The sequence below is a fragment of the Clytia hemisphaerica genome, unplaced genomic scaffold, assembly GCF_902728285.1.
Source record: "Clytia hemisphaerica strain Z4C2 unplaced genomic scaffold, Clytia hemisphaerica genome assembly, whole genome shotgun sequence".
Lineage (NCBI taxonomy): Eukaryota > Metazoa > Cnidaria > Hydrozoa > Leptothecata > Clytiidae > Clytia > Clytia hemisphaerica.
In genome coordinates, this window is record NW_027103247.1 from 1,355,778 (window position 1) to 1,379,118 (window position 23,341).

The window sequence follows — 23,341 nt, forward strand, 5'->3', positions numbered from 1 at the left end:
ACCTTCACATGATAAACCTTTAATGGTGACACCAGGAAGCGTATCACGACACACATTACAAAAGGTCGGCCGGCTGTGGGTGCACGAGTACCAATGGTGGTCACCACTCAATGTCTCCGATAACTCGTTCTACAGATAGAAAGATAATTATATTAAAGAATATCATCTTACAAAACATTTTAAAACAATAGAACGATTGACTTTCTCCGCCTGCTACACCGCACTAGCACGAATGTGAGAAAGTTATCTTGTTCAATCTGCTTTGTCAGCATAAAATCAATCTTTCCAACACAAGAAAAAGAGCAACACAAGAATTGCACTGAAAATAGATGGCAAATTGAATCTACTGATTTCTTTGCTCTCGGGTGATAAATTTATACATTTTCACTTTACCGTTTTTGAATTTAAATTTTTCGACAAGTATCTTTTGACCCCATGTACCAATTACACACTTTTTTCATAGGAAACAATTTTATAAGAACACTGACTCAATTTCATTCTAAACCTTAAAACAAATTAAGAGCAATTCCAGTCTCATACTCAGAAAAAGGCTACGAAAAGCAAGTCTCAAAGTCATTTTTAGCCAACAATTCAATAAATTGTGTACGTACTAAAAAAAATCTAAGAAAATTTAAAGTTTAAGTAATAAGCCTCAGTCGAAGTTTACTGGTTCTTAAATAAAAAACAAGTCATTTTCAAAAATCAAATGTAGAAAGTTAGATAATCCTAGCCTGGGACTTCAAATTCAATTATGAGTACAGAAACTGGCGTATAACGGGATTGAACAACTTGCACTTTTACAAGGATAGCCTTCATTAACACAAACAGACTCACTCAAAATCACTGTTACTGTGGAACGGACGTAGTACAAAGGTAGGGTATTCGGGTACGCAACGCAAGGTTGTGAGTTCAATCCTCGGCCAGGTCATACCAAAAACTCCGTAATCAGTACAAAAACTTGAAGTACTTGACGCCTCTCTGATTTGTACTCACTAATAGAGGAGAAGGATCAAGGGTAAGTGGAACAATCAAGGGAGTTTCATTTTCAATGAGAAAAATAGCTCCGCTCTTTAACTCGAAGGCAAAGAATTTAATAAATACACATGAGTTATGGAAAATCTAGTTTACCGTAGCTCCAAAAAATATACCTTTTTCTTTTGTCTTTTAAAACAACAAAGAAGTCCCATTTTCTTCATAGTTTTTGCAAATTATTCTCTATAACAATTTCACAAACATCAACATAAGTTAACAGGCTAACAGCTTTATTAATTTACATTTCAATTATTTTTTATAGATTTATTTAATCTTTATTCCATAGCCTTGTTCGTATCTATATTTTATATTCCGATTCTTTGCTTATATGCTTCCCAAAGTGCTGCTAAACTGCAGATGCAAACAAACAAACTATTCGTACCACTAAATCTGAACAAACACTCCCTTATTCTCCTTTCCTGAAGGCCGACCTCACAGAAAAAATCTAAATTTTCCACGCAAGTTCTGTACCTTTCCCAAAGATGTGAAAAGAAGTTGATATATGAAGCCCACGCAGAGATAGGATAGTACTAGTATAGAAAATATTATTATTATTATGATGTATACAAGCTCACAGGCCCGAGGTGGACCTCTACGAACCGATTTCTAATTACAATATTAATATGTCAAGTATCTTAGTTGGTGTTTTTCCCACGCTTTGTTTAGGCTTTCTTTAAACAATTTGATTGAGGTCGACTCGATGACAAATCGCGGTAGTGCATTCCATGTTGGGATCGATCTATAGTAGAAAGATTTCGTCTGAGCCCCACGAAAACCATCATCAGCAAAGTTTGGAACAAATTCATGATCATGGAATCTGGTTGGACGGGATTTTTTAACAAACTTGTTCCGAGTTGTCTGTGGGTCGTAAAAATGAATATGCTTATATATTTGCACCATATCACTGAAAAGCCTTCTGAACTCAAGAGATGGAAGCTTGAGTCTTTTTAAACGTTCTTCGTAGTGGAGATTACGATATTGAGGAATCAGTCTTGTCGCCCGTCTTTGAACACCTTCAATCAAGTTTATACTACGACGTAATTTTGGCTGCCATACTGATTGTGCATATTCCAAGTGAGGTCTGACAAAGGTGGTGTACAGAGTACAAAGTGCCGAAGGACTCAAGTCGTTAAAACTTCTTTTGATAACTCCAAGGATTGAATTTGCTTTGTTAACCTGTTTGGATATATGCTCCTCGAAAGTTAGTTCCGAATCGATCAAGATGCCGAGGTCTTTTTCTTCAAAAAACATGTTCAAGTTCATTACCTCCAAGCTGGTATCTGTGTGCATGCTTGATGTTGGCGAATTTACCTATTGTTAAGACATGACATTTATCAGGATGGAACGTGAGTAACCAATCCTGAGACCACTTTTCCATTTCATCGATATCTCTTTGTACAACGATAGAGTCTTCTACCGAATCTATAGTCTTCACTATTTTCGTGTCATCAGCGAAGAGAAATGCATCCGAAACTACTTTGTCTGGCAAATCATTGATGTAAATGACAAATAGCAGAGGTCCAAGTACACTTCCTTGAGGAATCCCACTTACGACAGGGTTAGTTGTTGATTTGGCTGAGTTGACTTTGACCAGCTGCTTGCGATCTGACAAAAACGATGTTATCCAGTTTAGTAGACTTCCACCTACCCCGTAACATTCCAGTTTTTTCTTTAACCTCCTGTGAGGGACGGTGTCAAACGCTTTTGCAAAATCAAAATAGATGCAATCGACAACTTTGCCTTCTGCCATCGTTTCACAACATTGGTCAATGTAGTAAAGAAGTTGAGTGACTGTTGATCGCTTACCAATAAAACCGTACTGTTTTTCAGATAAAAGATTTTCTTCCACAAGATGATCCATAATTGCTTTTCGTAGCACTGACTCCATCATTTTGCATACTATAGATGTTAAACTGACTGGACGGTAGTTTATGGCTAGGTTGTGAGCACCCTTGTTCTTGTAGATTGGCGTGACATGCGCCATCTTCCAGTCCTCAGGTAATACGCTATCTTCTAATGTTTTGTTCATGATTATCTTCAGCGGTTCTGCAACGAAGTCAACTAGTTCCTTCAGCATCAACGGATGAATCTCATCTGGTCCAAATGATTTGCTGGGGTCAAGCTGCTTGATCTGTCTTATTATTGTTTCTAGAGAAATTTCAGGGATATCGATCATCGTATCTGTTTTTTTATCAAATGAAGGTAATTGTCCGTTTGGCTCATTCGTAAATACACCACAAAATTGCTTTTGTAGGATATTTGCCTTTTCTATGTCTTCATGCTTCAATGATTCTTTGTTGTCCTCCGACTCCAGAAGAGATGCAACTCGGCTTGTCGACTTCAATTGATTTCTTACATGCGACCAAAATCGCTTCGGGTTGTTCTTTGCCGATCTGCTAATTTCTCGTTCATGGTTTCTACGCGTGCGTCTCATTATACTGTTGACTCGGTTTCGCGCCGAAACATATTTTGCTCTATTGAACTCCTTGTCAGCATCCGAAGAATTAATCCACTTCCTATGTAGGCGATCTTTTATCCTGATTTCATTTCGAATATCTTCCCCTATCGGAATATTTCCTTTTTTCTTCCAGAAGGAATTTCCAACTTCTTTTAGCGGGACGAATCGGCTCTTTAGATCGTTTAGATCAGTTTTGAACTGTTCCCAGAGCTCACATACTGTCTTTCCGTTTGATGTCGCGATAAAGTCTTGCGTCCAATTAGCCGCTCGAAGAAAGCGTCGCATTTCCTGGAAGTTAGCTGAATTGTAGGAATACTTTTGGCAACTTGGCTTCTGCCTCAGCACAACACTTGAAGTCAAAGACAAGTACACTGTGGTCACCTTTTCCAAGTGGACTAAGATATTTGAGATTGTTGACTTGGTTATATTCACTGGTTAGAATGAGGTCTACTAGAGACGGATCGTCTGTTCCTCTACATCTCGTCGGCTCTTTGACGCATTGGTAAAGAAATGAATCTCGTAGTGCATCCAAGAATTTTTCTTCTTTACTGTCCTCAATATGGTGGGTTGTCCAGTTTTCCCAATTTATTGTTGGTAGATTAAAATCTCCAACTATACATTTGTGTGAATATCTCTTGTCTTGACTCAATGACTTCAACAGGCTGTTCAACATAGAATTGTTTTCGTGCGAGTTAGCTTGCTTCGTAGGGCTTCTGTATATACACGCAAATACAAGTTTGTCTTTCTTTGCTAGACGAATCTCGATAATACAGGTTTCTTCGAATTCAACAGGACTTTCGATGTCAGCAACTAGATGGTCTATTGATGAGTGTGCCAATATAACGATTCCTCGACCTTTGTTGTTATTGGTATTAGTGGAGTTAACAACTTTGTAGTCTTTCATTTCGTATTCGTGGATTTGCCATTTTTCACCATGTTTGGGTTTTACTTCAAAATTGCGATTAGGTGCGGTTTCTCGAGTTGATTTATCTTATTTAATATTCCTTTCTTTGCTTTCGTAAATTGATCGGCATTTGTTGATAGGATTCTTATTTCAGGTATAGTTCTTGGGGTAGGGTTTGCTTTATTGCTAGTTGATGCTTGTTTATAGTGGTTTGTTTCTATTGTTGTTTTTTGATTTTCAGCTTCTTTACAGCGAAACCGTTTTTTGTATCACCTCTGACTCGATAAATTTCAGTTTGAGACTTTTCCTCAGAGTTTAGCTTCTTTGCATCGTTCGATAATTCCTTATATACTTTCCGTTGTGCGGGTGTTAGGTCCTCTGTAATACTGATACCTTTGTAGTTTTCTAATCCCTTTAAACTTGTTAAATTTCCGATAACGGTCCATTTTTCTTGTTCATTTTTGAGTGATAACAACAATGGTCGCTTTTTATTTCCATCTGCTACGCCTAATCTTCTGACACGCTGAATGTTAGCTCGGGCATGGGTATCCTTGATAAAATCTGATGCCCAACTTTTGTCATTTTCTTCATCTTTCTCTGGTAAACCATGAACGATGACATTTGGTGCACGTCTTCTCTTGTCTGCCTCTTCTGCTCCCTCTTCACGCCAGGCATCTTTGATAACTTCCTTTAGTGAGTCTTGATTTGGGGTAGCAAGATTAGTGGTGTTGGAGGAGGTAACGGAAGCATACGTTTTTTCTGAGAGTGCTTTACAATCTGTTTTGATTGTTTGTTCAATCATTTCTTTGATAGTCGGTTTGAGTGACTCGAGTTTCTCTTCAAACTTTTGCTCAACGTACTCTATGGTGTGGAAACCCGGATCTTCATTGAGATTTCTCTTTAGGTTCGCCAGTTCTTTCTTTTGGGATGCAATAGTAACTCTATCGACTTCGTTTGCTTGAGAAGCCCCTTACAGGCTTCTAGCTCTCTTCGTAGGTTTTCGACTTCCTGTTCAAGTTTAAGAGATGATTGGGCTCGTCTTGAAGGGATGAGGGCTGAGAGTACAGGTTTAACTTCTACACAATTTTGGCAGGTGTACCTGTAATGAGTGCTTTTCGTCTTGTCGATGAACTGCTGTATCTGGTACGCGGGAAGCATCGTACATCTATAGTGAACACTCCTCTTGCACTTGACACAGGTCAAGCGGTCTTTGTCTTTATCAACGATATCGTCGGTGCATTGTTTTAGTGTGCAAACCAGCAATCGGCCACCACCTTCTTCTGGCCTTGATGGCATCATGATGCCGGCTTCCAAGCTCAGGTAAACCAGAAGGATTGGTGATTTTTATCGAAATTTGATGAATTTTAGTGGAGTTATAATATATTACTACCTTTTCGCCTACTTTTTTCCTTGTTCTTGCTTTCAGAAAACAACAGCAAAATAACATGATTATGGCGATTTCTCTCACAATTATTGAACAGAATAAGAATCAATCAATCAATCAATCAATCAATCAATCAATCAATCAATCAATCAATCAATCAATCAATCAATCAATCAATCAATCAATCAATCAATCAATCAATCAATCAATCAATCAATCAATCAATCAATCAATCAATCAATCAATCAATCAATCAATCAATCAATCAATCAATCAATCAATCAATCAATCAATCAATCAATCAATCAATCAATCAATCAATCAATCAATCAATCAATCAATCAATCAATCAATCAATCAATCAATCAACCATATTACAGGTCAGTTGTAATCATGTAAAGATTTGAGGTGAGAATGAAAACCATAAATTGACCACAAAACAGGGCCAACAAAAAGAAAAGAAAAGGGATAGTTGTTATTAGATTGAGGAAATAAAATGGAAAACGAACGAAAAAGGGGAAAAAGAGAATTCAGGGAAAGTAGAAACTTGAGTGAATTTTTTTGTAACACGAAACAACATACTTAAAAAACGAGAATTTCTTTTCAAAGGCGAAATTAATTCCGCGCAAAAAGCCTGGAGGAGGCTGGATGAAAATAATATAAATTTCTTGATAGGTTAACAACTGTAAAATTGTTGGGTGGGTGTCTGCGTAAAAAATCTGATAATGGGTGTTGTAGGCGGTTACCGATATGGGTTAGCCTGTACCTTAGCCTTTACACAGCCTGTATCGCGTTATCTAAAGAACCTTATTCCCGTGGGGGGGCACTGGCTTTGCGGACTGACGGTATGTGCGGGCCGAAAATTGGCTTTTACAATTGCACCCTTACAGTGCAGCAAAATTCGATGATGAAAATCATACCCTTAGAGTGCATCTTCCCCCAAATTTTCAATCCTTTTCGATGAAAAAAATGGTCAAAATTCTAGCATTTTTGGGGAAAATATCTCGATTTTTCAAGAATTTTCTGAAATTTCTACCCTTACAGTGCATCTTTAGTTTTTCCGACCCTTACAGTGCATTTTAAACATCTTGGAAAAGGTACCCTTAGGGCCCGCACATACCCGTCGGTCATTTTGCCCAGCTGCCCCCCCCCCCTGGGACCTTATTCCAAGAGCGATAATAACGGCACCCTACATTTCTACTTACATAATGTTTTATTAAACTTATTCTAGATAATGAGATACTAGATTTGGGATGGTATATACCACTAAACTTATCCAGTCTCAGTTTAACTATGCTTTAACTAAGATATGAGAGCCTTTATCTTACAATTCCTGCATTACTAAAAATAGACAAAAGAAACGACAAATTTCATAAAAAACGACAAAAAAGAACGACAAATTTCATATTTTGCCGTCCAGAATCCCGACCGAAAGTGACTGTACCACCCCTAGCGATTCATTTCTCTTTATTTATCACGGGAATTAACTACATGTAGTTCAAAAGAACGACAAATCACGCATGCGTGTTATTAATGCAGAAATTGATGCACCAACTGTATACTCGAAATCCCTTAAAAAACTTCTCTGATTTTAAATTAGCACACTCAAACCACAAGGAAAAACATTCTAACCAATCAATCAAAGAAACAATTTTCGAACATAAGACTGAAAAAAAACTAAAAGTGAATGAAATGGAAGTTACTCTAAGAGGAGAAGAGGAAGAAAAAAGAGAATGGAAGAATAACATCAAATTATTACGAATAAGTTCGTCTACTACAGGTCTATTATAAGTAAAAAATAGTGAGAGGGTACACGCTTTAGTATGAAGGAATAAGAAAAGAAAAAGACAATTCAACTCAATATGAAAATGTACAAGAAAACAGAAAACAATTTTCACTCCTTCATTTTATTTCTTCTGCCTACTAATTCTTCGAGAAAGATGATAGCCAGAAAAGTTTTCCCTTATTTCTGCTCTCTCTCTCTTTCTTTCCAACGGACTTTCATTTACTAAAGCTGAACGAACATTTTGTTTTTTTTTTCCCACTTTTCCCACTCCGTATCACTAGCTAGGTTTATTGAGTAAAAGCATCTGAGAGAGTGTTATCATACGAGATTAGCCTTTCTACTTTATACCTTTAAGCTTTTCTTTTACTAATATAACAATACCACACTTGCAACTTTAACGAATTAGAATTGAGCTACTAATACCCCTTCTGTTACCTAGGCCTTGCATAACGGTAGAAGATCTTACGTCGTCAAACGTCCTACCAAACAAGATGGTCAAAACTTTTTGTCAAACAGGTTCTCTTTAATTCGTTCTTCGTTTTTTGTGTGCATCAGCGACATAATAACATCATAGATTTTTTTATGGAATAGTTGAATTGGTGAAGTATTTTAAAAAAATTTTGGGAAATATACTGACGTACTAACATGCAAGAAATCTATAACTTGATTCGAGCGGCTAGATAGGGAAGAAAAACTTCATTTGCATACTGCGATAAGTAACCATCTGTTATTATACACTTAAGAATAATGTTCATTTCAGAATTTTGAAGGAAATGATAAAAGAACATATTACCACAATACAAAAACAGAAACTTTCAAATGCTTTTTAGGCCCATTTTTAAATATTTCCCTATCTTATAGGGGGATATTTGCCCGGGGGGCAGTGGGTTTACCAACTGACGGTATGTGCGGCGAAAAAATTGGCTTTTAGAATCGCACCCTTACAGTGCAGAAAAAAATCGGTGAAATTCATACCCTTACAGTGCATTTTTTCAAATTTTAAACTCTTTTAGAGCAAAAAAAATCAACATTTTCGAGCAAAAATTTGCAATTTTTCCCAGATTTGCTGAAATTTCCACCCTTACAGTGCATTTATCAAAAGTCCACCCTTAAAGTGCGTTTCTGATATTTTGAAAAACATACCCCTAACCGCCGCACATACCCGTCGGTCAATTTGCCTGACTGCCCCCGAAATGAGAATAGACCTTTTCCTAATCAACAATGTCATTCATGTTTAATTTAAAAGCTCCATTCTATCCAGATGATCCACCAAATCGAACGTGAACGATTGAAAGGTCAATGTCCAACATGATTGAATCTTAATCGAAAAGCACTCTTGGAATGCGTTCGATTGCATCCAATTAATATTGTATTGATTATTTTTAATTTTTTACAAGCAAGTCAATAGTTTTGAGTTGTTCTTAATTTTGTCTATTTTCCTCTGTTTCCCCAAGAAATATGGTGTTTTTTACTTTTTCTTAATATTTAGGCACTAGCCTAATGTTTTTATAGTTCGTTCTTATGAAAAAATGTGTCTAAGAAGTAAACCCTTTCATAGAGAGAATTTGACATAAACAAGAGAAAGAAGTCACAAGTGGTGCAGAGATAAACTTGTCCTACTGTAGGGTATGCCAGTGTTTTTTGTATAAAGCCAATTGTAAAATAACATATTTCCATCTAGTAAAGCATTTTCGAGTGTGATTAATTACGTGCGTCCCGTGCCCTCGTGCCCTCGTGGGTCCCGAAAAAAATTACGTGGGTCCAAAAAAAAAATACGTGGGTAGTTCGTGGGTCCCGAAAAAAATTACGTGGGTAGTTCGTGGGTCCAAAAAAATCTCGTGGGTAGTTCGTGCGTCCGAAAGAAAATCTCGTGGGTACAGTTCGTGGGTCCGAAAAACATATACTTGGCATCCCAGAATTATTATAGAAAATTTGGTTAAGTTGAGGTGCAAAAAGTCGATGGTTCGATGCCACGAAGGGGGAGGCTTTGTATAAATTTGTCGAAAACTTTTTACAAAATCTTGTAAACACAAACGATTAGGCTCGCTATGGTCAGAGCCCTTAAATTTATCTGTTATGTCAACAGATGCAGAAAAATTTATTTTCGGGTTATTTAACCGAACTATTCAGGTTTTTAATATAGTCGAACGTGCGCACCGCACTGGGCTCAACTTCAGATTTTCCCGTTATTAGAAGGCCCAATTGTAACATTTCAAATATTTAGTATTAGGTAGCAAATATACTTTGTCCGTTTTGGCTGAAATTTGGTACATTTGTTCCTTGGGTGAATACCTGGGGATGTTTTTATCTTAATTTTTTCCTTTTTTTATGTGCGTTAGAATAGTGTCCTCGTCCTAAGAGCCTTTCAAAATAAATAACTTAGGAGAAAGTTCCTCAAACCTTTTGTGGCTTTTGTTCACACGTTGCTCTGAAAAATTAATTTCCCACAATTTATCATATCCGAAAATTGATTTTAAAATTTATCAAGATATTAAAGTCTTCTTGGGTTCACAAATGTTTAGCAATCGTTTTATTCCCTTGATGCATTTCATAATTTTTCTAATTTTTACTGAACTTGTACATAAAGTAATGCTTTTAGAATTTCATTTTACTCTGTCTTGATAATGATTTAGCAAGTGAATCGAAATATCGACCATATTTTACATCATGTGTTATTCTTTTTGATAACTTAAATTTTGAGTTTCTCGAAGATGCACCTATTCGGAATTTGTTTTCTTCTTTATTTAATAAATGTTTACATATATCCCTATTCTTAAAGTCTACCATCATAGCTTTACAGAGGCAGGGATTTTTTAATATTTCAATTGAAGTTTGGCATTAGAAATCCTCTCATATCTCAAGCATCACACTGAAATACAACTTGAAATTTTGCACAAAGACAGTCTGATAGTGCCATGTTTCCCTAGTATAAAAATTTTTAATATTCAATGTCAATTATTTTTGGAAATTTGTATTCGAAAATGGTGTTTTCATTTTGGCGAGATCGTATGTTGTCTCAAAGTATAGCTTTAAGGAGAACAATATCCGATTAAACTCTCAAATTTATCCCAACAAATTCTCCAAAAAAGATTCCGCACAATTACAAGGACACACGTGACTACTGAACCCACGAAATCATTTTCTGGACCCACGAAATCATTTTCCGGACCCACGTGATTTTTTTCAGGACCCACGTAATTTTTTTTTAGGACCCACGTAATTTTTTTCAGGACCCACGTAATTTTTTTTAGGACCCACGTAATTTTTTTCAGGACCCACGTAATTTTTTCAGGACCCACGTAACCTTTTTCAGGACCCACGTAACTTTTTTGAGGACCCACGAACTACCCACGAGGGCACGAAGGCACGAGGGCACGGGACGCACGAGGCACGACCCACGACCCACGAGGGCACGAGGGCACGGGACGCACGTAATTAATCACACTCAGCATTTTCTATCCTTTTAAAAAGAGAATTTTTCGGGATTTTGATCTTTTTATAAATCTTGATTCAAATTCTTTATGAGAAAGAAAGTAAAGGGTATCTATGACCTTTTTAGTGCACAAAATCCTTTGTATGAATGTTTTCATATTCAGAGGGGTTTATCTAAAGAATCATGCATTACTAAAAATAGACAAAAAGAACGACAAATTTCATAAAAAACGACAAATTTCGCCGTCCACATCCCCGACCGAAAGTGACTGTACCACCTTACAGATTCATTCCCCTTCGTTTATCACGGGAATTAACTACATGTGGTTTAAAAGAACGACAAATTACGTATGCGTGTTACAATGCAGGATTCTTTAGAGAAACAGACTGTTCACAACGCTTATAAGCATATGAAGGCTCAGATTTTACAGCCTGAAATATTTTCCAGTCGTCAAATTCTTCTCTGTTCTAACACACAGTACAATGCTATAACCCTTTATGGATTAAAAAAGTTTTGGAAGTGGTGATACAGGATGTTGTGTTTTTAAAGAAGCGTTTTTAGTTACATTTTCAGATTGTTTCTACTCCTCAACAGTTCCCTTTAAGCTATAATCCAGCCTAAGAGCATATGCCACTTTATAAGTAACAGGGTGTCCTGAAAAAAGTCCACTTCTATAAGTTGAAAAAAATTGTGTGCGTATCATCATAAAATCTAAATATGAAAATTTAAATTATGTGATATTTGTGGACCTCTAATACGTTGTTTCACGAAATATTTTCAGATCATCTTTTGAAGAGCAAAAATTTGTGTGCTTTTTGTAACAAATGTTACGGGAAATATTTAGTCGCATTATCTTTAAACCTTAACAAGTTAAGGTTTAAAGATGGCTAAATTTCAAAGTTAACTAAGTTAAATTTGATCCAAAACCTCTAAAAATAAAAAGTTAGAGCATAAAGGTTGGAGGAAAGATAATAAGTTACACAACCATTTGACACATTGCTCTTGAAAGAAAAAGAGAATTGAAAGTAATACCCTGTTGGCATAAAGATGAAGAATTTTGTAAAGTATGAATATACAGCAACGGTACCAGTAAGTTATCCCCTTTTCTATTTGCGCTATACTTAGGAGGTCGAATGTTGAGGTAGAGCACCACACCTAGTCTCAGCTCCCAGTAATTTACCGCCTAGATCAGACTACCCAATCTAAAGTGACTGGAGATCGAACTCACAACCCTTAGATTGAAAGGCAAATGCTCTACCGACTGAGCTACCTGGCCACAGCTGGCCGCCAGCAGTGGTATGATACAAGGTACACTTCGAAATGAGGTAAGGAAAGGAAAAATTGGCCAACAATTCTTATTTTTATATACTTCTGAAACTTTTGACTTTTTGATTTTAAATAAATGTATCCGGATTTTTCAACCATTAATGGCTGATTCAGACATGCGTACTATGGAGATGTGTGACTTTTGATTAAAGAAAGGCTGGAAGAAACTGAATATATATTTAAATTGGGATAATTGGTGAAGAAGTTTTAATTTGGTCTGATAGAAAGATCTTCGTTGTGATCAAGGTTGAAGTCTGTTACAGCAAGTGGCGTGGTGGGAAGGTGGGAAATGTTGAAAATGGCGCCGCCCTTTTTAGAGATTTTTTGTTTTTGACATCCCCTCTCTGTACATTTATAATTTGCTTACGAACCATAAATAAAAAGAAAAGTGTGCGAGCGAAGCCAGTTTTTGAGCTGATGAGAAGGGCTATTTTTGGTTTTTCAATTGCCGATCTTTCGAAAGAGGCGTCTGGAAATTCCTTCTTGGCGTCCCTTATTTTTCGGCGCTCCCTCTCAAAAGAGCTTCGTTGGTGGGGCCTGGCCCCCTTCCACCACGCCACTGGTTCCAGCACAATATTTAATAATATTTTTTTGGAATTCCTTTTATATACTTGTTTTGTTTCATAAACTTGACTCTAGTGTTATTTTTACGCCTTTTGTTCTAATTTTAGAAAATAATAATCATTAAAAGCTTATAAGACAACATCAGATCATCAGAGATAAGTTAAAACAGTTGTTACTCAAAAGGCTTGGTAAAACTGATTCCCACATATTATTTTCCACTGATATGGTAGCTTTTGACTTGAAAAACAAGGTTTCCCCTTCTGGTGATCACGTGAACAAAGCTTTTTTGCCAAAAAGAAAAACCAAAAGGGATTAAAAGTTAAACAATAATACAAAAGCCCTTTGTCGTTCCAGGTAAATTTTCAGATTTGATCAGAATTTCTGAGCTTTTTACACGTTTTAGTCATTTACCCAATAGAATTCCGCTTATTATTATTCTTCCTCCATCTCGCAAACTTGATCAAAACCTTTCCCTAGTTGAAATAAAATGCACCTCAACAGAAAATAAGTTTGCATGAAAAAAAAAACTTATAAAGAATAATTCAGTGGTACATTTAGGACATGTTTTAGAATGTCGACCCCCCAAAAGATAAATATTTATTCCACTTTTCAAGTAAAAACATTTTCTGAGTCTTTTTATAACTCATAATATACCAAACTTAATTCCATTCCCCTTAAGTTTGCACTCTTTTTTGCTACCTTGTGGAAACACTCTCAAGGGAATTAGTCAAATTATTATGCTAACATGGTTCCCACATGGTAAAAAAAAAGAATGTACACTGAAACACTTTTAAAAATTGCCTTGAAATAGAGAAGTTAATTGCAAATTTACAGACATTCGCGTTCTATAATTCTTCCATTGAAGCAGAAAACATAGTATGGAATGTAGCTTAGCTTACCAGGTTTCGTCCTTCTCTTTGAGACGCTAACTTGAATGAAGATACCCATTCTTCCATCTCGCGTCGTGTTTCGGCTGAAAGTGACAGTGAGATTTGACCTGTGATGACCTGTAAAGGAAAATCGAGCTCCTCATCAGGTAAAAAGTATGAGATTGAGGGATGACGTCAAAAGCAAAATGCGAAAACATCTATCAGAGAGCTTTTCTTTTTGATTCGAGATTTGATACTCGAAAGCAGTTTAAAAATAAATTTACTTTATCGATGAAGAAAAAAGGTACACTCATTTTGACTGGATAGTTACTAACGATAGGGACCTAGGAGTGCCTTGACCCAAGCACCATTTGATGGCACGCATGTAGGGAATATCTATGCCTTGACATTTATCTCCAAGGGTGATTGACGTTTTCCCGGAATTGCCCAAAATCAAAATGAATGATTACCTTGAAGCTATTATTGACGTTATTGACACTGGTTTCAGCGATGCTGATCTCTGTCACGTTGATCTCGTGGAAAAGGCTGCTCTGTAATAAGGATAAAAAGAATATCAATGTAAATGCTCGTGAGATTTAATTTTTGCGGGAACTAATTTTCGTACTTTCAGGTGTCTACGTGAAAATTAGTACCGTAAAATACGTTGAGAATTCCTCTAACCCCTGGGAAAACGGAAAATTTGGTAAAAATACTAACTTCTAAATAGGTTTTTCAAAAATCTTCGAAAATCTTCGTAAACATAAAACCGAGAACTGCATGAAAATGCACACCCTACAAGATTTGAACTAAAATATTTTCACACACAGCCAAACCGAGTGTGAAAATAACAGTCCTAAAAGTCCTATATCACTAAGGGAATCTTTTTTATTGACACTAGTTTCCCGAAAATTCAATTGTACCATGCAGCGAGAAACCACTTTTTTTACTTGAGCTTCTCACGCCTACTTCGAAACCGCCTCCGCTCGGTGCACGAAATTACTATTGTGAAACGGAGATTTAATTCTCAGCGGCATGAATTATGTACAACAAGTCCTTAAATCAAAATATGATAGCCGCATTCTTTTTCACCGTTCAACACATCAAGTCTTTATTAAATGAGCGTTACAATTTGAGCACTGGAGCTTGCACACAATTGCTAAATGCCCAAAAATGTCCTACCTTTATACTACAATCATTGTCGAATTATATTGAGAATTACGGTTATTTTAACGTTTTTCAAGATTTAAAGTTCCGGCGAGAAAGTCGATTTTGGGCTATCTCTTTAATTTAATCGAATATTTCAATTTGGGATGGGTTGGCAGACTTCCAGGCTATATTCTGAGCCTTATTGGACTATTTTATAACTTTTGGATGCTCAGATTCTAAGGTCCTAAAGTTCTAAGTCTAGCGTTAAAACTCAGAGTTAAAACTCTACCCTTCGAACCTACTTTAGAGCACTTACAAATCGATTGTGGTTTCAAAACTTCCCGTGGAATTTACCTTTTTTCTCAAATATTATGAAATTGATTGTAGTAATGTTAAAACATAGTCAATCGTATTCTACTCAGGCATAAATAACACTGTAGTATAATTACCCTACACAGAATAAATTTACAGACAATTTGTAACAGTGGTAATTTTGTTAAGAATGTCAAGGAATCGAAGTTTGATGACCAATTTCCGAAAAACCTTTCAACTTTTCGAGTTTTTCAACTTACCTAAATGTGATAAATGAACGGAGAATTATAAGGAGACTGGGAACCGTTGATTTATTAGACCCTCTCTTGAAAATTGTTCCTTTACAAGCGATCCCGACGGCGTGCATTGAATCGCGGTGTTACGAGTTAGTTCATCTAATGTTTCTAGCTCACCCAGATAGAGACTTATATGCATGCGCAATTTATCTAAATATTGTAAAGTACAAAAAGTAATGAATATGTAGGTGTGGTAGTGATCAAGGTCGGGGTTTGGGACGGCGAAATATGTCGTTTTTTGATTTTTCTGGGTTTTTCGTTTTTTTTGTCGCTTTTTAATAGTTATTTGCGTTCTTTTTAGATGGTCTGGAAACGTTAGATGGACAGTCTCGTACGTACATCATCGGCCTTTTCTACGTCCTACTGTCTTTATTTTCTTACCAATTGTGTAAAAAGGTCCAGAATATCAAAAGGGCATGCAAAATAAATTTGACTAAAAATATCCGATGTTAAAAGGTTCAGTGTAAAAAGGTTAAATTTGTGAAAATAATCACGTTAATTTTTGATGTTGTTACTTTACGTTTTCAACGAACTTAAGTAAAAGGTGAAGAATAGTTGAATATTAAATTTTTAACTTCTTCCAAGAAATTTCACATAAACGAGCTGTTTCCAATGATAATTCGAACAATATTCTTCAAATGAAATTTTTTAGCTATTTCTGAGGTGTTTGAAAGCCTTATTTGCTATTTTTGCAAATTTGTGGCCTTTAATTAAATCAGTGATCAAGTGATCAAACTTCTTAGCTTTTCTCCCCCCCCCCTGACATGACTTTCTATCAAACTCTAGTAATATATTGGGCTGTTCCATTAGATATCCATACAGGGGGTGGACAAACCTTTTCACGTGAAAAAAATATTTAAAATCCCCTTAATACCCCCTGGAAAATGGCAAAATTTTTCATAGAATCCCTTGTAAAATTCTCTCCCTACCTTTTTAAGGGAGGGCGGACGAACTACAACCAATCTGGGACCCCCTTGAAAATTTAAAATAAGTTTTTACCCTCTGAAAAAATGAAAAATGAAACTCCTTTAGACCCCTTGAAAATGTTCGTCCACGCCCTGTAGGGATAAAAAATGAAATGGCCAATTTTGAAGAGAGTTTTACTTCTAATGAAATACAAAATTATATATATCAGTGCAGTCAAAACATGTGATTACTCGAAAAATTTCACGTGATTTTATTCCCATACTTGCTTTACAACTTACAGCTGATAACTTTATTAGTGTCCATAAATTCGAACCAATCAGAAATAAATGTCATGTAACAAGCACATAAAGATTTCGAGTAAAAGCGTGATTTGTATTCAGACTTTGATTTTGCAACCTGTGTATTATTGATGAGATGGCGATTACTGTACGAGACCGAAAGTCCTAGATGGAAACGAGTGGTCAAAGAGTCATTTATTGCAACAAATTTGCTGCGTTATGGTCAAGAATGAAGAAAGAAGCGAAGAAAAAAGCGAAGAAAAAATATTGACGTTCACGCCTACTGAAAGAAGAATACCAAACTGAAAAAAAAACACTTTAATAATAATATGCTGCAACTGAAAAACACATACGGTCTTTATTTAAACGCCCTCGAACCAACGGATTAGAATAGGTGGATTAAGAACTCATAGAAAACACTCCTCGTTAGGTTATCAAACTTTTTTACGAGTTTGCTAGCAATTAAAACTTGATAAGTTGTAAAAAAGTTGTAAAAAATCATTACTTTCAACATTTTCATTGGTCATTACGTATCACGTGGTACATTTTAAATAAGAAAATGCACTTTTTTAGCCCTTTCTATCCAATGCAGAAATTAGCCAAATAATTTGAAATTTATTTTCCTAATTCTAAATACAGTCTTCTTTCACCAGTATGCAACCCATTCGTGACCCATCGATAGTTTCTTAGTTATAGACCATACGTTAATTTTCACTTATCTGAAGATTGCCATTGACAAAAGATTAAAAATTTACATTAAAACTGGTCTAGCGTTTGTTGATGCTAAAACTTAAGTGCAGGATTTAAAATATTTGCAAAATCATCAAAATTGATCGAATCATAGGACAAATTCGTTTTCGAAACTGTATAAATTGGAAAATTGTTCTTATAAAAACAATGAAAAACTAAACGAGGAGTGCGCAGAGTCATTTACAGATTTTTCTTGTAACAATGAGAAGACAATGGATCTCTCTTGGGAGCAACGAGAGAAGTTAATCCACCTATTCTAATCCGTTGCTCGAACCTTTTGCAATACCTCTCTTGGAGAGGTTCTCAATGATGAAATGGAAATATGTTGAATCAATTTCTTCGTTTTTTAGTTTATTTCCAAGCGACCGGGTCCATTCACCATTTTAAGCTTGGGTCAAAGTTACTCTTGTTAATTCGAACTCGAACAAACATTATGATTTATTCGAATTACAGAAAAATTCGAATTGTAAAAAGTATTTTACGAGAATTTATCCTTAACTGGGACTGAGAAGCTTTTTCAAAGTATAGAAAGATTCGAATTATAGAAGTTCGAGTTAGAGATTCCACTGCTTTTTATACAATTTAAAATATATAACTGAAGTTAAACTTGTTTGAGTTAGAAGCAGAATTTGATCAATTAATGAGGCCCCAAGCGGTAACTCTGATCACGATATCGAACAATTTTTTGTCTTCAATCACAATCACGATCACGCAAATTAGCAAAGAAAATGGCTAATTTCGCATCCCTCTGAAAAAGTCCAAATCACGTATCACGGCTCAAAAATTTTTCAAATCACAATCACTTTTCGACCTCTCAGCACGTAATCACGCTACAAAAAAAGTCCCTATCACATCATCACGCAAACCGCTTAGGGGCCTCATTAATCGTCAGTCGTGCAAAATTACTCGAATCTGATTGGTTAAGAGGAGTGCGATCAACCGTTAATAGCATTATTACCACTTTTTGCACTCTACGGCGGGGGGACAATTTTGCCCCCCCCATATTCCTTTCTCTTCCAAGCCCTGTGTAGCAATAAAGCGGCTTCTATACCATAACAAAACGAAGGGACTTCGCATTGTAGTACACAAACAAAAGAAAGTCGAGAATATGCTTTTTTTGATAGAAAACTATAATTTACTGACGGTTACCTCGGTTACTATCGTATGATTTGATACAAAAACTGTTACAAACAATAAAGGGGGTCTGAAGTTATGAAGTCTGAAGCATCCCCGAGCAATTTCTTTTGACGCAAGCAGTCTCTGACAAATTAAAAAAATGTGGTACTTAATCTTAGAGATTTTACAGGATTTCATGTAATTTGTTGTTGTGAAGAGATGAGGTGTTTTGAAATCAAAATGCGAAACAACAAGAATCGACAAAATAGATATCAAATATTGAACTTTCTAAGGGGTTTAACTATATGTCAAGACAGATGATCAAAATTATGTTGACACTTGCGGCTGATTTTTAGCATTTTGCAGACTTTAAAGTTCGGTCGAGAATGACATTTTCAGGCTTGCTACTTTATCTAATCGGATATTTCGATTTTGGAGGGGTACACTGGCTTCCAGGCTAGCCTAGTGGGATTATTACCAAGCTTTTGGATCCTCAGATCCTTAGGTCCAAAGTCTCATATTAAAACTCTACTTCTCAACCCCCAAGTTAACTTGCAGTTTTTAAAATTTGGAGCGAAATTCCTTTTTTGTCATATATTCTGTCGATGATTGTAGAATATTACACTCTCACTGCGTCATATTAAACACTTTGTGCAGCAAATTAAAGTACATTAAACGCTTCACCACTCTTCCAATGACGAAAGCGCTTGATCGAAACATCCTTTAGTATAGAAAACTATTATCATATTTGTCAAATGGGTAATCATTCCTACCTACAATATACTCTCATACGTCATCATCCCCTTTGCACTTTGCAAAGGACTTGAAGGCTCTTACAACTCTGCAAAGTCCAAGGGCTATAACAAAGTATTAACGGAACAACATTTCTATCTGTAAAAAACTCTCATTACATGGTGTGTCATTAACAGCTTAACATAGTGGCAACACATTAAAATTTACTTCATTCGTTCGCTCACAATATCGTGTGAAGGCTCTTAAAATTCGTGCAAACTTCATCAAAGATAAGAATAGAAGGATAAAAGCCTTTTAAAGATATCATTTTTTAAGAAGAAGGCACGCTTCTTATGCTGACAAAGCATTTTTCAAATTTTTTTTTTGCTTCAAGGGGAAAAATTAATTCTTCTTTTTGTTTAAAAATGCTGTGTAAGCAAATGGCAGTAAAGAGATATGCGAAATGATCTTTTAAAGGGAAAACGTATTTGAGGAAAAGTGACGAAATTTTTTGGCAAGTTCACGATCAACAAGTGATACTTTTATGGACCTACCTGGTTATGCATTTAACACACATATATAATTGATATCTACATAAGCGTGACCATTAAACAATCATTCAGAACACAAATAGTGACGATCTATTAAAATTAGTTGTCATAGCTTCAGCCAGGTTTCTAGCTCCCCCCAACAAAGTAAGGTCCCCCCAACAATTTAGCTCCCCCCAAAAAATTGCCTTGTGCTAGGTCCCCTAACACTTCAGGTCCCAAGATAAACAAAAACAAAAACAAAAACATTGTTCTCCCGCCCCCGTAGAGAGAAGTCAAAAAATATATATGCGACTACAGTACTGATAAATGAAAACTAAATTTTACTTGTTTTAATATTTATGTTTACAAGTCTTTTGCTTTTTATATTTGATTTAATAGTAAGATAAGATATCTTTTGAATTAAGCTGAACAGCCCCCAGAGTCTCAGTCAGATCATCTAGGCTCCCCCCAACAATCTAGGTCCCCCCAAATATTTTGGTAATTTTAGCCCCCAGGCTCTTTAAAGGCCAAAATATTTCTTAGCCCCCCCCAAAAATAAGGGGGGGCTGAACCTATGAGTTGTTTGTTTCTTATAAAAAACACGTTTAGAAACCAAAATTTCATGCTCTTGAAATATTCTTCCATATTCAAGAGTTCGAGAGCAAAAAAACATATCTCATCAAAAAATTCAGTAATTTTAAGAACATTGATGTATGCTTATTAATAGTGATTCTTATAGATAAACATGCGTTTTTTGAGCCAACAAATCTTTTTTGCAAAAATCTGTTTGAACCATCTACTACCTACTACCTATGATGGTACCTTACTTTCCTGCAAAAAATCAGAAAAAATTAATGATCCAATTTTTCACAAAGTCCAAAAAACACATTTTTAGCCGTTTTTTGGCCCAAATTTGCCCAAAAATTATTTTCCAAAAATCGGGCTCCGTCACATTCGAGGGTTTATAGTTATGCATCTTTGTGCAAAAAATCGTAAAGAATGAAAGAGCCAATCTCGAAAAAAGCTAATACCTAAGTAATTGATAATGTGCTTATAAAAAAAAATATCGAATTTGGCCAGTTTTTCTATAAAAACACGCCAAGCAACCAAAATTTCATGTCGAAACACATATTCTTTAAAAGTAAGCCCTCCTGAGAAAAAAAATATCTATCTCATAAAAAAATTGAGTTATTTGACTAAGAACATCGATGTATGCTTATTAATAGTGATTCTTATAGATAAACATGCGTTTTTTGAGCCAACAAATCTTTTTTGCAAAAATCTGTTTGAACCATCTACTACCTATGATGGTACCTTACTTTCCTGCAAAAAATCAGAAAAAATTAATGATCCAATTTTTCACAAAGTCCAAAAAACACATTTTTTAGCCGTTTTTTGGCCCAAATTTGCCCAAAAATTATTTTCCAAAAATCGGGCTCCGTCACATTCGAGGGTTTATAGTTATGCATCTTTGTGCAAACAATCGTAAAGAATGAAAGAGCCAATCTCGAGAAAAGCTAATACCTAAGTAATTGATAATGTGCTTATAATAAAATATCGAATTTGGCCAGTTTTTCTATAAAAACACGCCAAGCAACCAAAATTTCATGTCGAAACACATATTCTTTAAAAGTAAGCCCTCCTGAGAAAAAAAACATCTATCTCATAAAAAAATTGAGTTATTTGACTAAGAACATCGATGTATGCTTATTAATAGTGATTCTTATAGATAAACATGCGTTTTTTGAGCCAACAAAATTTTTTTGCAAAAATCTGCTGAAGCCAATTTTTACCTACGATGGTACCCTACTTTCATGCAAAAAATCAGAAAAAATTAACGACCTAATTTTTCACAAAGTCCAAAAAACCCGTTTTTTAGCCGTTTTTTGGCCCAAATTTGCCCAAAAATTTTTTTTTTTGAAAATCGGGCTCCGTCACATTCGAGGGTTTATAGTTATGCATCTTTGTGCAAAAAATCAGAAAAAACTAACGAGCCAATCATGAGGAAAGCTAATAACTAACGAACGAACGGACGAACGGACGAACGGACAAAGGTTAATTTATAGGACCTCCACCGGGGTAGGTCCAAAAAACTACATATTCTGTTCAACTTCAAGGGATGATAACAAAGATGTTAAGAAAAGCGATCAACACGATATACTCGAGATATTGCTTTTTTCCTATTTTGGTGAAGTCATCAGGCCCACCTTAAACACTTAAAAAAAGCAACCAATATTTCAATCTGCAAAGAGCATATACATGATTAAATTCATTTGTGTCATGGTGGTTGTACAAATAAAAAGTTATCTTTCCCTGAGATTACGAAAAGAATTTATAAAGAGCCTCGACAAAGGGAAAACTTTTGCTATCCGCTTTAGTCAGGCAGCTGAGGTCACATAAAAAAGTGCAGTAGCTACAAAGTTTGCGAGCAAACTTTAAACAGTTATTTTCAATAGATACGACCTTTCTGAACACAAAATCATCAACCGGACAGTTTGAAAATAATTACCGGACGCGTCCGAAAATATTTTCGTATTTGATGACGTCACAAGCAAAAAGAAAATCTTTATGAAAAAAAGCATAGACATATTATATACCAATCGACGCGTTTTTGCTCCGGCCTAGGAGCCTTTAATTCTCTCTTCCGACAACAACGGTCAAGACATTTTTTTTTGTTTATCTAATCCGATGATCTATTCCGATTTAATAAAAACGGATTATCTGGATTCTGATAATATTGTGATTTGATTGGCCGAAAGTATTTAGAAAAAGATGGCTGCCGAAAGTGGGCTAGCTGACTGTGTAGCGAATGGGCAAATCTCAGTGAAAAATTGATCATTTTCATCATTATTCATGATGTTTTGGACATGATTTATGAGAAGTTTGATGCATACTGGTTCTCTAACAATGTGAAAGGACTTTGGAGAAATTTTGGCCATGAATCGTCAGCTGATCGAGTGCTTAAATCTTGCATATGGCTAACTTCTCTTCTAGACGTACAAAACCATAAAACTCTGTAACTTGACAATGAAACTTTCAAACACACAGCCATTGGAATTCAAAAGAGAGTACTAAAATTACAACATTACAGTGTAAATTTGAAAACGATCTGAGTAATTCTTATGGTATTATGTGTATGGCTGAAAATGATCCTGTTTTGGACTTTGTTAACCTTTGTTATTGTCGTATTCATCAATCACCAAATTGGCTGGCGACCGTTCCTTTTAATTTTTCAATCCCGACACAGATGTTTTACAAACATATCACTATGAGAATTCAATAAAGGATACTAAAACACAATTCCTGTGTAAATTTGAACAAAATTGGAGAAATTTTCACAGTGTTATGGCTGAAAATGATAGTTTTTTTGGACTTTCGTAATTTCAATCAAATTTTCACCGTTTTTTGATTTTCATCAACGGCTGGCGACCGTTCCTTTTGATTTTTTCAAACCGTTACTTTTTTATTTTTTACAAACATATCACTATGAGAATTCAA

General features: G+C 35.6%; 1 protein-coding gene across 1 annotated transcript in view; it reads right to left on the reverse strand.

Annotated features, from left to right (window-relative positions):
• The window catches only part of LOC136813451 (diacylglycerol kinase delta-like), a 64,140-nt gene that overhangs the window by 18,044 nt on the left and 22,755 nt on the right, over nt 1-23,341 (reverse strand). The window contains exons 4-6 of the mRNA XM_067070002.1: nt 14,227-14,307; nt 13,787-13,894; nt 3-129 (exon numbers count right to left, since the gene is read on the reverse strand). Of these exons, the coding sequence (XP_066926103.1) occupies nt 3-129; nt 13,787-13,894; nt 14,227-14,307 (316 nt within the window). The remainder of the gene's footprint in view (nt 1-2; nt 130-13,786; nt 13,895-14,226; nt 14,308-23,341) is intronic.